Here is a 14353-nt window from a genome sequence, read left to right as displayed (position 1 = left end):
GAAAATGCTGCCTGATAGACCAAGTGGCTCCTTTTAGAAATGCTTATGTTCTAGCCAAATGCTATAATATTGGGTAATAGATTTCTTTCCTTGTCATATAAAGATAATTGACTCATAATTCAGAATTGTTCTTTTTAGTAACAAAGATTCTCTATACACTTTTCATATCTAATAGAAATCAGTTGCTGATATTAAGATTGCATAGTAACAACTCACACTAGCACCAAAAGAAATGTATTTTTAAAAAATATCTGGCTTGGACAACATAATTAACTGTGCTACTACTCGGTAATTATCACAACTTTTTGTCTCCCTTTCATTACATGTTTACATGAAGGGGAATTAAATAATCCAACAGCTTGACACAATTATCAGATACTACTTTGTTGGAACAGTTGAACTTTAATATAGGAGGCTTTCAGTACCATTTATGCAGAGTAAAACGATATTGTCTTAATGGTAAACAAAAATGTTCTTCAATAATCTCTAATCATAGTTCACTCAATAAAACATATTTGTCTATAGATAAATCTATCAGTTTTTTACTACATAGTGTCTTCATCTGTGATAGGCTGAAAAAGAGCAAACCCCTGCTCCCCCACATCCATGTCCTGATCATGGGAATCTGTGAATGATAACTTATTTGGCGAAAGGGACTTTGAAGATGTGATTAACTAAAGATCATGGGGGGATTACCTGGGATAATCTGGGTGGATCCTAAATGTAATCACAAGCGTCCTTATAGGAGGGAGGCAGAGGGAGATTTGACTGCAGTCTAGAAAGTAATGCAGCCACAGAAGTAGAGATTGAGAACACACAATATAATATACAGGTGATGTATTATAGAATTATACGCCTGAGACCTATATAATTTAATTACCCAATGTTACCCTAACCAATTTAATAAATTTTTAAAGAGAGAGAAGAGATTGAAGTGATAGAACCAAAAGCCAGGAACCAGGAACCATCATCTATGCCTCTAGAAATGGAAGATGCTAAAATGGGGTTCACCCCTGTCACCTCCAGAAGAAACAAGCCCAGCACACATCTTGATTTTAGCCCCTTTAGACCCATTTTGGACTTCTGATCTCCGGAACTTTGAGGATAAATTTAGGTTGCCTTAAGTTAGTGAATTTGTGGTAATTTGTTATTGCATCTACAAGAAACTAATACGGGCATACCTCAGAGATATTGCAGGTTCCTTTCCACACCACCACAATAAAGCCAATCTCTCAGTAAAGGGAGGCGTAATCTTTATGCTGGTGGAGGGTCTTGCCCTCATTTTGTAAGAAACGCAACACCTGTGATGCACAATGACGTGAAGCGCAATAAAACCAGGTTTGCCTATACGATCTGTAAAAAGGTTTAGTTAAATGACCTCCAAGATCCTTCTACGGTTTGAGAACATTGGTCTGCACTCTCAGCCTTGTGAGTTTTTATTTTTAAGCATTTCTAATAGGCATAACTTAAGAAAAATTATTTCTCATTAGCTATTTGGGATTTGACATTCTTTGTTGGAATTAGTCTGTTGGGTATTAGCATATCATCAATAAGAGGAAGCAAATACTAGGGGAGATAGTTCTTTTAGTGACTCTTACTAAGTTGAAGGAAAATGTTATACTATTAATAGATTTCTATGTTGGAGTAGCCAATTTAGTTAGAAATTCAAAACACAAGAATCTTGGAGAAATCAGCTGCCAGATTTATTAATCTATCTGAAAGTAAAAATGCAACCAAACGAAAAGTAGAATGAAAACAGAACTTTAAAAAAATTTATATACATTTCCCAAGCTTATAATGCAATGTTTTAAACTCTTCTGTATTGGAAATATCCTTAATTTTGGCCAATTATTTAGTTCATTTAGTGAGTTACTACCTTAAACAGCAAAATATAGTTTCTCCTTAAATATTACATAATTAAAACTGATTCTTCCTTTGATTTTGTAAGATAACTATAGCCCAGTTCTTCCCCACTGGCAAACTAGAGAATTTCAAAAAGGCAAAAAAGAAAAAAGAGAAAATTAAAAGAAACAAAATCCTCAATACAATTTTTATTTAGATCTTATTTTAAAGACCCACTTCAATTTCTTCAAATATGTCAGTTCTCTTTCCACTAAAACTTTAGGTGAATATTTTAAAATCTGTTTTTAGTAAATGGCCATGTGAGCAAAGTGAGGGGGAAAAAAAGTTCTGATTTTTAAGGCATACTTATTAGCCCACAATGAGCCTAGTGATATATAATGTATGTGTAGAATAATCATTGAAATTACAGGTTACATACATATATTGAAATTAGAATTATTTGTAGGATTAAACATAAATAATATCAATTATGGTATGTGGGTTTGTCAATAACTGTTCGATTTAGGGATGCGAGGGAAAATGGGTAGACAGGAGATGATCTTTCAACGATCTGTCTTATGGCCGGTGAAATGCTTTCCGAGGTGAATCTAGGATTTGTGTAGGATACTTTTTAACATTTTGATCTAGACTTTTAAATAAATATTGTTCCTTTGGGATATTGGTGGAGTGAACGTCACATTTCTTGTTTGAATTGTTCAGCAAGCTATTCAAAGAGACTATAAAACCATTTACTTGTGTGTGTGTGTGTGTGTGTGTGTGTTTTCAAGGTAAATGGTACAACATATCCTGCTTTAAATATTTTCTCCAAATGGAAAACAAAAACAAAACAAAAACCTTTGAAACTTTAAATCTTTAAACCATTTTCAAACAATCGAATCACATTTACACAAGTATCCAAAACAAGATGAGGGATAGATAATACCAGTGCCAGCACTATGTCATACAGCAACTTCCTCATAGACTTTGACAGTTTGTAAATAATTTTCCATGTCACCAAAAGTTACAAAAGTTTGCAGTTTCCCTTAGCAAGCTGAAGCTTACTCTTCATTTGTCAATGTGCATAAAAGCTGCCTAGAGCATAGCATGGCGTAAGCTAGTTTTTAAGCAATAAATGGTCTGAGTCATCTATTTTGTCCTGAAATGCTATCTGTAGTTAACTGCATTGCTTATAAATGGTCATAGTAAATTCAGCATGAAAGAGAATATTACAGAAAAGACAGCAGCAGAAGCATTAGCATTATCTAATATTTATATGTTATCAACATAACACACCAGTAAAAGATTTAGATGCATATCAATGGGTACCATCTTTAAAAATTACTATAGTACCTATTTAGTGTACTGGATATTTTTCTTAAGGAGTGCATGCTGTATGTAGAACAGCATAGGTGATTTAGTACAGTTAATTCTTACTGATTAAATAATGTTTTTATGCACTGAAAGAAGTGAAAAGACAAATAATTTTTGCATCATGGTGATCCCAGATTTAACAATTTAAATGAAGATCTTAAGAACCATGACATATCATTATTTAAATGAAATGGGCTTCAAAATATTGAAATGACAGTATGATTTGTGTCTAAACAGCAAGGTGGAACCAGGTACATGTAATGCTACTGGCCTGTGACTCAGTTTGGAGCCAGAGTCCAAAATTGTGCCCCTCATTTACAGTCACGGTGATTACTGATCTTCCGAAAGAATGACCCATACAGTGGTCATCCTCTGTGAGTTATATATAAAGCAAAACAAAACAACAAACAGCAAATGCAATCTCTACATACCTTTCTACACGAGGTGCAAAAACAGTAATTTCTAACACTTAAACTGCCATTTACAGATTTTTTTTTTCTTTTTTTTGTACACCTTGCAGAGACTCAAATGATAGGGGAAGGTGCCCTAGGCAAATAGTCTCTAAGCGGATATTTACACAACATGAATTAACTGTACCATAGATACCCGGAGGAAATGAACATTTTCTTATGTTGCTATGAAATCAAATAAACATGATATAGCTTCATCATACTTAAAACTTGTAGGACCCCATCCCAAGCCAAAGTAAAAAGTAATCCCCACTCCCCCCGCCCCCGCCCATTCACCCATTACCTTCCTGTTACACAGAATAAGTGTTTAGATCACTCCCACCCACCCACAAATAAAGTGCGCAGTCCATGGCAGACCATAGAATAATGCAACAGGAAAAAGCCCCTTTTCGTGTATTATTATTTAAAAATAAAATACAAACAACAAAAATCAAACAAAGATCTAAGAGAATTCAGATTCTCTGCAGCTTCCAAAGAGAGGGAAAGCGCGAGGCAGCCCCACCCGACTGTCCCGTGTTAGTACACGTAGCCTTCGTTGTAGGGGTGGGGGTTGCAGCAACCCCCTTCCGGCATGTAGGCCATGCTCTCGTCGAAGTGAGACAGAGGCACCGTGTCCTCTTCGTTGATGTGACGTTCCATGTCCGTCTTCAGCAGTGGGCGCTGATTATCTGGAAAGGCCATGGAGAAGAGGGCTTCTGGGTCGCACACAAATTTGTAGACGTATCTCTCTCCGGCCACCTGATGGAAACATGGAAGAGAAAACCCCGTCCTTATGAATGTTGTACTGGGTGTTGACCAGGTTTACTGCGGTGATCGTTTCATAATAGTTACAAATCTCGACTCATTATTTTGCATGCCTGATAGTAATATAATTTTATTTGTCGATTATACCTCCACACACACACACACACACACACACACACACACACACACCCTTCACCAACACAAATGAAGACGGACAGGGAAGGAAAAGGACAAAATCATGGTTTAATACCTCAGAAATGATGGATAACAAAAGAAAAAGTCATCAAGTATTAGTAAATACGCATGAAAGATAAAAGTTTTTACTTTGTAAAATAAATTGCCAAGTGTTGCCCCTGAATAATAATTTACATTCATTCCAGATATGCCTAGAAAGCCAAGCAGTTTGCTTTTTTTAATATAAAAGTAAACTTACATTGTTACTTGGGAGGTGGGGAGGAATCAATGATTTCATTCAGGCATCTCATTCTGAAAATTTTTTTTGTTTGGTTTAAAAATATCTCTACTTATAATATAACTGGACCTTTAAGGTGTACAGTCTGCCTCTTAATACTACATTTGTGAAACTGTAGAGAAACTAAACTTCCAAGCCTTAAAAGAAAAATGTGTTGTGTTCCTAATAAGATGAGACTAGTGATTCATTGATTCACAGAGTGAACTGGGTTGGTTTGTTTGCTTCCTACTATGAATTCTTATCGAACAAAAAAGATACATTGCCTTATTTAAATGAAAGATGCATTATCCTGGGTACATCACTTTTAAAAATGAAGGCAAGATGTATTAGACAGAAGTTAAGGATGTGTGTAAAGTGTCAAATTGAAGTAAGAGGTGTAAAAAAGGGACAGGAATTTCAAGTACACAATGCAGAAGGAGGAAATGAGAAAAAGAAATGTGACAGCTGCTTGGAATAATGGAGTAGCATAATTTGTAGGGAATGACATGTCCCAAACTTAAATTTTGAAGAGTGATGCTCCTATAGAAAATTATAAACAATTGAGTTAAACAAAGATGGTTGCTCAGCTCTTACCACCATTAATAAAGAAGGCTGAGGTTCTCGCAAAACCAAGGTAGGGGGTGGTATAAGGATCAATACAATTCTTTATATTAACTTTGATAGTAACTTTGTGTGTGTGTCTAAATTTCAGTAATTTTCGGAAGGTGAAAACTAATCCCTTCTGGGCCCCTAAGCATCAGACAGTCACTGCTAGCTGCCTTGTGATATGGGGGAACGGTGAGTTTGTGGTTTAGGAACTAGCTGGATATGTTTGGAAAGGAAGAAACGATGACTGAAGAGAACTGCTGTTCTGGACTCAGGATTTTTTTTTTTTCCTTGGATTTTTTTAGCTTGTAAGAGGAAACAATTTAGAGAATCCTAAAAATCTGAATTCTTAAGGTTTGAAAACAGTCAGTACTCAATTTGTATGAATTTCGATATATTTATTTTAAAAAAGTTATTTTATCCCTGACTGGTGTGGCTTAGTGGATTGAGCACTAGCCTTTGAATCAAAGGGTCGCTGGTTTGATTCCCAGGCAGGGCACATGCCTGGGTTGCAGGCCAGGTCCCCAGTTGGGGGCGCACGAGAGGCAACCACACATTGATGTTTCTCTCCCTCCCTTTCCCTTCCTCTTGAAAAAAATTAAATCTTCAAAAAATTTTTTAAATCGATTTTAGAGAGAGAGAGAGAAACACTGATTTGTTGCTCCACTTATTTATGCATTCATTGGTTACTGCTTGTTTGTGCCCTGACAGGAGAATGAACCCACAACCTGGGCAAATTCGGACTACACGCTAACCAACTGAGCTGCTTGGCCAGCACTGGGTGAATTTCTTATATTTACCTCAGTTCCGTGTGTGTGTGTGTGTGTGTGTGTGTGTGTGTGTGTGTGTAATAGAGAACACTTGTTTTAGGATTGAGATGGAAGTTTCTGGTATACTGCATGGCAAATAGAGGAGCCTGGCACAAATTTATTCACTTTAGTTCTTTATAAACAGGAAATTAAGTTCATAAAGGTGAAATGGTAAAATTACCATAAAAATAAAAAAAAGCAAATATCAGAAACAAAGCCAAGATACTAAATCCTAGTTTTCCCTTTTTTCAAAGCATTTTGAGAAAAATATAAAATAAATAGTTTCCATATCGCAGACCATTTAATGACCTGCTTTCTTTTGTTTGGGGCTGTGGGGAAAAAGGTACTTGCTTTGATCTACTGGAGTGTTTTTGTCCAACCTATTGCTATTGGTTATAATTAGAAACGATTTGATAAATCAGTGGGGGGAATTAAGTGTATAACATGCAATCAAGATTATAAAATCTATTAAGGATTTTGCCTTGACTCACTCACTGCTCCTTCTAGTTTTTATTTGAATAAACATTTTGGGGCTATTACTCTATTTATTAGACTATGTTAAATGCTGCAGTTTACAAGGGCTGATAACCAAAGTAGATAAATTATATTTTCCATTATTAGTAATACAATTACACCCCAATTACAATGTTGAAACAGATAAAACAGGAATTTTGCAGGAGAGATGAATCAGAATTAAACAGGAGGTATATCTTTTGAACTGTGCTTTAAAAGACTAGGTATTTAAATTATGTGTTAACTTTTAAAATTTCAGAAGTAACACAGGGATACTGGAGGAAAATTAAAAATTATAGATTAAGCCAAAATAAATAATGATCCATCATTATATCATCAAGACATAACCACTGTATTTATATATACTTTTCTAGGTATTTCTAAATTTTGAATTAGAAATACACAGATATACTCTCTATTCATTGTAATAAACATTACTCCAGTTTCTTATTTCTTTCATAACTACTAAAATAATCAGTATTTTTACATGTTTATATCCACTTGATTATTTTTTTTTATTTTCTAATCATTCATTTTATATGTACCACATGCACACATAGTTTTTAAGTTTCAATAAGTTTGATCACATAAACATTTCCTACACATTGAAATGTATAATTCTACATCAGTGTTTTAAAAAAACCAGCATAATTTCCATCTAAGTGACTACAAGAGAATTAACTGACCCATTAGAATGGTATATATGTTAACAGGTAAAGATGAGAAGGCAAGACAAGACATTATAGAAAGTGGGAACGAGTGAAGCAATGAAGAAGTCACAGGTGTGAGAAGAGGCTCATGTAGAATGGTTAAACACATGCAAGAAAAATAAATATATGTCCTTAAGAATTGTAAAAAGCCTTGCTTGTGCTAGTTACAGGTAGATTTCAACTTTTGTATGTTTCATTAAACAACCTACCCTTTCTTACAATACATTAAACAGTGACACCCAAAAAGATCTGTCACATATAGCATCTTGCTGTCCTATATTAGCTGGTGAATAAATAGTTGCAAGTAGTTTCCTCTGGGAACTACAGCCTAAAATGGAAAAATGTGAGGAGCAACGTTTTTATTTGTATTTCAACATCTACGTCATTATTTGACTATTTGATAGCACCTTGCCTTATTAATTTATTAAAATAAGAGGTAAACAAATGGGATATGAAACAACTGGATAAATTAATATGAACATGGAATAAGAAGTGTAAGTTTGAACACCTTTGAGAAGATTTAAGAGCAGGTGTGACCGCCTGTCAAGTACTGTGTCTAAAAGCCGAGGTGTGACTGGGGATCTTGTAATATGTTTTGGGTCTTGGTGAATGCCCCTTTTAATAAGGCGCATAAGGGTCAAGACACAAAAGCCAAATATACCTGGGTCTACACTTGGTTTCCAGGTGTGAGATGCATTCATATCTACCATTGGTTGATAACTTTTATTGTGCCAGGTAAATATGAGTGTCTCAAATCATTAGTTTTCATTTAAAAATTAAAGTAAGTTGATGAGGTAAGAACACACCACTTAGTAGAAGCTAGGTATCTGCTTGAAAAGGGGATCCAATGAGAAGCTACATGCAAACCTAGAACATGACTACATTTTCTTTCACTGCTGAGCATCTACCGTTTAACACACTTAATGGGCAGGAAGTGGGAAGATGATGATGAAAATGAAAGGAATGGGATGTATCTGAAAAGATCTGGCTGCAAATGGGAGTAATGAATGAAAGGGAGGAATTAACAATGACCCCATGATTGAGATGGAGAAGACAGAAGGAGCAGGTACTAAATGGTTACACGTTTTGCAGGTGAGTTTCAGGGACATCAGAAACAGTTGTGAATATTTCAGTCTTTCTTTTAAGGATTTTGGAAGTTTTAACTGCTAAGGTGACAAACTCTGGAGCACTGATTTCCTTTGGTCCAGGAAACTCAATGATGCTGTTGCCCTCTGTTCTAGTAAGTTTCATGTACCAATTGGTCTAGTTTTTCTTGGCATTATGGTGACATAAAAATATGCCACAATTTGTAATGTGTAACTATGTTCATGTCCTCCTAAAGGATGCATAATAAAACTGCAATGTTCACAATGAACGAATTGTAAACTTAGTCAAGACAATTAAATTGAATATACATGTGAGGCTAAAAATATAATAATGACAAATATCCAAATATTTTATCTTTATTCATTTCATTCTTCAAAAATTTTGTATTATATTATAACTGTAATTCATTTGCTTTATCCCCTTCCTTTTAAAAAAGCTATTTTCAAATATTAACAGAAGCACATTTTAAATAAAATATAAATTTAACTTCATTTTACCAATAAAATAAGATAAAATACTTATTTTTAAAAAATGGTTTAGGATGTTAAGCTGTGTGGTAATGAAAGCAAGCACAATTTCAGGCAAGAAAAAGAAGTTTTTCAGAATGAGAACAAGAAACGTTTTGAATGCTTTAAGAATCAGAATAAGGAATAAAAGTAAGAATTCAGTTATTCTTAGAAACGAAAAGCAAGAGCATTTCAAACTTATATAATTCTTGAGAATGTAGTTCAATATCAACAACTTCTGAGGATGTATACATACATTAGTACAGAAACAACCTTTTTTACCAAACACAGCAAAATAGGAACTTCCAGAAAGTCTACAACTTTGTATATGATATTATTACATATTTGTCTATGGTGCCCATAAGTTTATAAATAGAAAGGCTTGTAATACCAAAACCAAGAACCAAGCATATGTTAAAGTGATTGAAAACCTTGCATCAGCAATGCAATAATATGTAGCTTTTAAAGTATAGGATGCAGATTTATGTGCAACATTTCAATGAATTTTAATGCTGTATTGGCTGCTCACCTTTTGCATGATACCTTTCTCATAATAATAGCGGAGTGAACGGCTAAGTTTATCATAGTTCATAGCTGGCCTGTTTTTCTGAATGCCCCAACGCCGGGCCACCTGCCACCAAAACAGAATTACATTGTAGCATTAAATATTACCTTATCAAAATAGTCCACAAAAAATAGCTAATTCATTAATTACTTCCAACCATTCCAAAACACATCCAAAGCAAAGAAGCAAAAGCCATCCTAATCTGAATTTCCTGTGCCCTGTTTTGCTTTTTAAACCAGGCGTGCAGTAATCATTCTGCAACATCACAAGAGAATTCTTTGTCACCATTGTTTTGGATACAAAATTAAATGGAAATATGGGAATGTGTTTACAACAGGAATGAACAGGCTGCAAGTCACCAAAATGAGGCAAGTTTCCCATTCTGAGAAACACTGTAGTTTTTTTCTTCTTCTCAGCTTTCAGACTAAAGACTATACATTAAGGTGTTTTTTGAGGTTATAATAAACCAAAGAGAAAAGATATCCTACTGGATACTCAAAAACAAAAAGTGAAGAAGTATCATTGTGTGTATAGCAGAGGAAACAGTATATAAATTAATAATTTGGACTGCAAATAATTTTTACTGCCTGAAGCAGCATCAGAATAAAATTGTAGCCAGTAAATACTAAACTGGGGAATTAAACATTCATTTAGCAGTGATTGGATGCTAAAAATAAGAAGGAAGTGGAAAAGGTCACCATGTATATGAGTCCACAAACAAAAACCTCTGAAGCAGAGTATCCACTTTGCGTTTAGTGGAAAATCATCAGGGCTCTTTATAACGTGGCTTTGGAGGAGCAACGTATCTGGCTAAGTCTTCAACGCAGCTTTAAGAAAACTCCCTTCCTCAATGTTTGTGCATCCCTCACTTCACCACCAGCCTGGGCTAGTGAAACATTATACAGAACAGTGTGGCTGAAGTCACGTTCTCATTAATTTCCACCGTTTATTAGTCTGAGCAGAAACTGCAGCTGCCATTCATACCTACCCAACCCCAAGAGAACATTATGTAAAAGGGTTAGTGCTTTCTTTCGTGCCCATGAAATCGCAAGCTGCTGTTATCTCACGTATACTAAAATACAATACTTTTTAGAGAGATGGTTCTGTTTCTACACTTGATTAGCAATAATGGTTCTACAGGGTTTATTTTCTCTTTTAAAAATACTGATCCTTGCTATTTTCTCTAGTGCTATTGTATTCCCTGAAGGAAAACACAATGTGATCTAGTCCTATATGTCAGTATAGTTTAAGGGCACAGAAATGTGGTGCAGCAGGAACATGACTCTCTCTATATATATCCAAGAAGACAGTCACAATGGCAGGTACATCCCAACTTTCCAAAGATAAAATTTGTTTTAATATAAATGATCTGAGTAACAGTGAAATGGGAAGGTGGCAATAAGAAATGAAAGCAATGCATTCTAAATAAAGTATCTTAAGAACCTAACTATGGATATCAGTAAATCTTTAAAAGGCAAAGCAACTGGACAACGTGCAAACTGGAGGGGATGTGAAAATAAAGTGCTAATAGCTCCTTAAATTAAACAACAATATCCGGATACTTATTTATTTAAAAATGATTCCTTCCTAGAAACTCACCAAGATGCCCCATAAAATAAAATATTTGTAGCAAACTTTAAGAGAACATTATGGAAGTCTCTGAAAGAGAAAGCTGATCTTTTAAATACTAAAGTTAGAGTTTAAATTTCAGGATACCAATTAAGTCTCAGCACTATGGGTATTAGTAAACATTTTAAAGTAATAAAATATACGTTTAGAACTCTTTCTGTATCACATTTGTATAAAGCTGAGGGAAATGGGACGTACCAATATGTCTATGAGACAGACAAGTTATGCAAGATGAAGTTGTTCTGCAAATCTCTCATACCACAGTGCCTACAGTTATCAATACTGTTCTGTGCATATAAAAATGTGATAAGGGCCCTGACCGGTGTGGCTTAGTTGGTTGGGCATTGTTCCACAAAGTAAAAGGTCACCGGTTCCAGTGCCATTACTGGTCAGGGCACAGGAGTGGGTTTTGGGATTGGTAGCTAGTTGGGGCGCATTTGAGAGGCATACAAATGACGTTTCTCACCCTCTCTTTCTCCCTCCCTTCCCCTCTTTCCAAAAATAAAAAAATAAAATCTTTAAAAAAAATAGCTCAAAATAATTCTTATTAAAAAAAATCTGATAAGAGGGTAGAGATCCCATGTTGAAATGCTCTTGCTACAATTACTCACTTCCAGGATAGGTGGGACCACCCAGCACTAGGAAAGTCCATTTAGCCCTGACGTAGGACCCACCCCAACACCACTAAAAGCCACGGCACCATTTCAATGTGGAGCGGGTTTAAAGGGAGCATAACTGCTGTGACTTCTTTATAAAATTCCTTCAAACAAAAACTTTGGCTATTAGTGAGGAGTGAAAAGATGATGGCACTATAGCATTCACTTTTACTGTCAAATGAGTTAAATAGGAACATGCAATAGTTCCAATAGTATTCAATTTATTTTAAAAATCCTGCTTGACACTCAGTAATGGAAACCACAGTCAGGGTGTGGCTTTCAGACTTCTTGGTGAACTTCTCCTCTGAGTCCTATAGATGCCTCACTATGCCCAGTTCCATGATGAATTTGAAAAAAATTTTTTTATTTAAACTATCTCAAAAAGGGAGATGGTGAGGCTTCTGTGCTTGCACTGAGTAGATACCCAGCACAGGTCTGCAGTCTCACTCATCATTTTAAACTGCAAGATGACACATAAAGAAATGGAACCTGTGAGTAATCCCAACAAGGATGTCTTCACAGCCAATTTTTATGAGTGTGCTCACACGGATTCCCCCAAATCCGCTGTGTAATAGAGGGAGAGGGCGAATACGGGCCACCCAGGCTGACAAAATTTCACAAACACTCCCCAAAGATGATAAACATAAACAGCAAAGTCCTGGCCTGATGGAAGTAATTGCAACAGTGAACAAATGCAATTGGAATGGGAGGTTTCATTTTGAACAACAGTCCTTAGGACACACTGAACACTTTCTGCACAATGGCCATTCAGTTGGTTAGTATTTGGAAATGGTCTACTGACTGAATTCCCCAGCCCTTTTATGCTCTGTGAGTCTGCTACAGAGACAAGTTGTCTAAATGTTGGTTTGTTGTATGAAACAGATGTAATTGTATTTATTCCTCTCATGTAAAAAGAAAAATTACAGAAATTCAGAATTTGATGGAACTTGATGGTTGTCTGGTCAAGTGTTCGTAATTTAAAGCTGATCATAAAAGTCAACAGCTGCTATATAAAGAATTTAATCACTTGCATAAGGATTTTTACTCTTCTAGCCCTGGCTGGCGTGGCTCAGTGGATTGAGTATTGGCCTGGGAAACAAAAGGTCGCTGGTTCGATTCCCCATCAGGGCACATGCCTGGGTTGTGGGCCTGGTCCCGGTAGCGGGTGTGTGAGAGGCAACCAACTGATAGTCCTCTCCCTCTCTTTCTCCCTCCCTTCCCCTCTCTAAAAATAAAATCTTTAAAACATTTAAAAAATTTTTTTACTCTTGTGAATGGATTAGTAATTACTGACATTTTCAACAATTTCCCCTAAATTAACAAATATACAGAGAAAAATTTAAAGATCCATTTCTGCTCAACTTTATTTTAATCACACAGAGGCACATATATAACTGTGTGATATAAACTTCTATTGAATGTACTCAGTTGTAGCATGAACCAACTTTTACAATGATTATTAACATCTTTTATGAGGTAGAGAGTATATATTGCCATCATGTGAAAGGGCTTTCAAATTAGTTTATAAGTGTTCCCAGTCTCAGTTTGTTAGCACTTCACATTTTAACAGTTTTTACACTTACGTCATATAATTACATCTACATAAAAACTAATTTTCTTTGAGAAACTAAGATGTAGGCACAATACGAAATTCAAACACCCAAACGTTTAGCCCACACTAGATGAGGAATACTTTCAAATTCTGACACTGAGCCCTCTGTATGTGTGTGCTTGGTGTGCAGCAAGGATGATGTTGCTGAGCTAACCCTCTTGTGCCACTGGTTATGACCTGGAGGAGAATTAACTGTGCTAACCAGCTCCTCTGCTCTGCTTCATACTTCTCTTAATCCCTATTTGAATGAGGTAGTCTCCCAAATCTTAATTAGCAATGTGAACCTATCTTCTGGCTATCAAATTCAAGCATATTATTTTATTATGACTGAATATACATGGTATTGTAGGACAGGAATTTAAAATGCATAGGCCCATTAGCTTAGATTGTAGATGCCCAGTCTATACAAAGCTAATCACTTTAGGTTCAAAGCCAGCTAGATATTTTACTGAACTTTTTGACCTTTCTGGAGCATCTAGAAGCTATAGTCAATATGATCAGTCACAAATTAGTATGTTAGGTACAAGTTGTCCATTGTTTTCTTGGCTAATGTAAACGAAAGTCAATTTTAATGGTAGCAGAGAAAGCACCTTTAATAGGATACAAACAAACATTTCATATAACAGTCACCATTCTATACTGGGTCCAAAATGCTATTGGTGGGTTATACTATAGTAGCCACAGAAACCTTAAGTCTAAAGCTAGTCCTGGAAAAAAAAGTAACTGAGACGTTATTAAGGAAAGTACTCCATTTATATGGGG

General features: G+C 35.6%; 1 protein-coding gene across 3 annotated transcripts in view; it reads right to left on the bottom strand.

The window, feature by feature from the left end:
• Positions 1-2698: 2698 nt before the first annotated feature.
• The window catches only part of ETV1 (ETS variant transcription factor 1), an 86537-nt gene continuing 74882 nt past the window's right edge, over positions 2699-14353 (bottom strand). For all 3 annotated transcript variants that reach the window (XM_090287146.1, XM_090287145.1, XM_090287147.1), the window contains 2 exons: positions 9659-9760; positions 2699-4421 (listed from right to left, as the gene is read on the bottom strand). In XM_090287146.1, the coding sequence (XP_090143272.1) occupies positions 4200-4421; positions 9659-9760 (324 nt within the window). In that variant the 3' untranslated portion in view covers positions 2699-4199. The remainder of the gene's footprint in view (positions 4422-9658; positions 9761-14353) is intronic.

The sequence above is a fragment of the Furipterus horrens genome, unplaced genomic scaffold, assembly GCF_987537825.1.
Source record: "Furipterus horrens unplaced genomic scaffold, mFurHor1.1.pri manual_scaffold_9, whole genome shotgun sequence".
Lineage (NCBI taxonomy): Eukaryota > Metazoa > Chordata > Mammalia > Chiroptera > Furipteridae > Furipterus > Furipterus horrens.
This window is presented reverse-complemented; position numbering and strand designations above follow the sequence as displayed.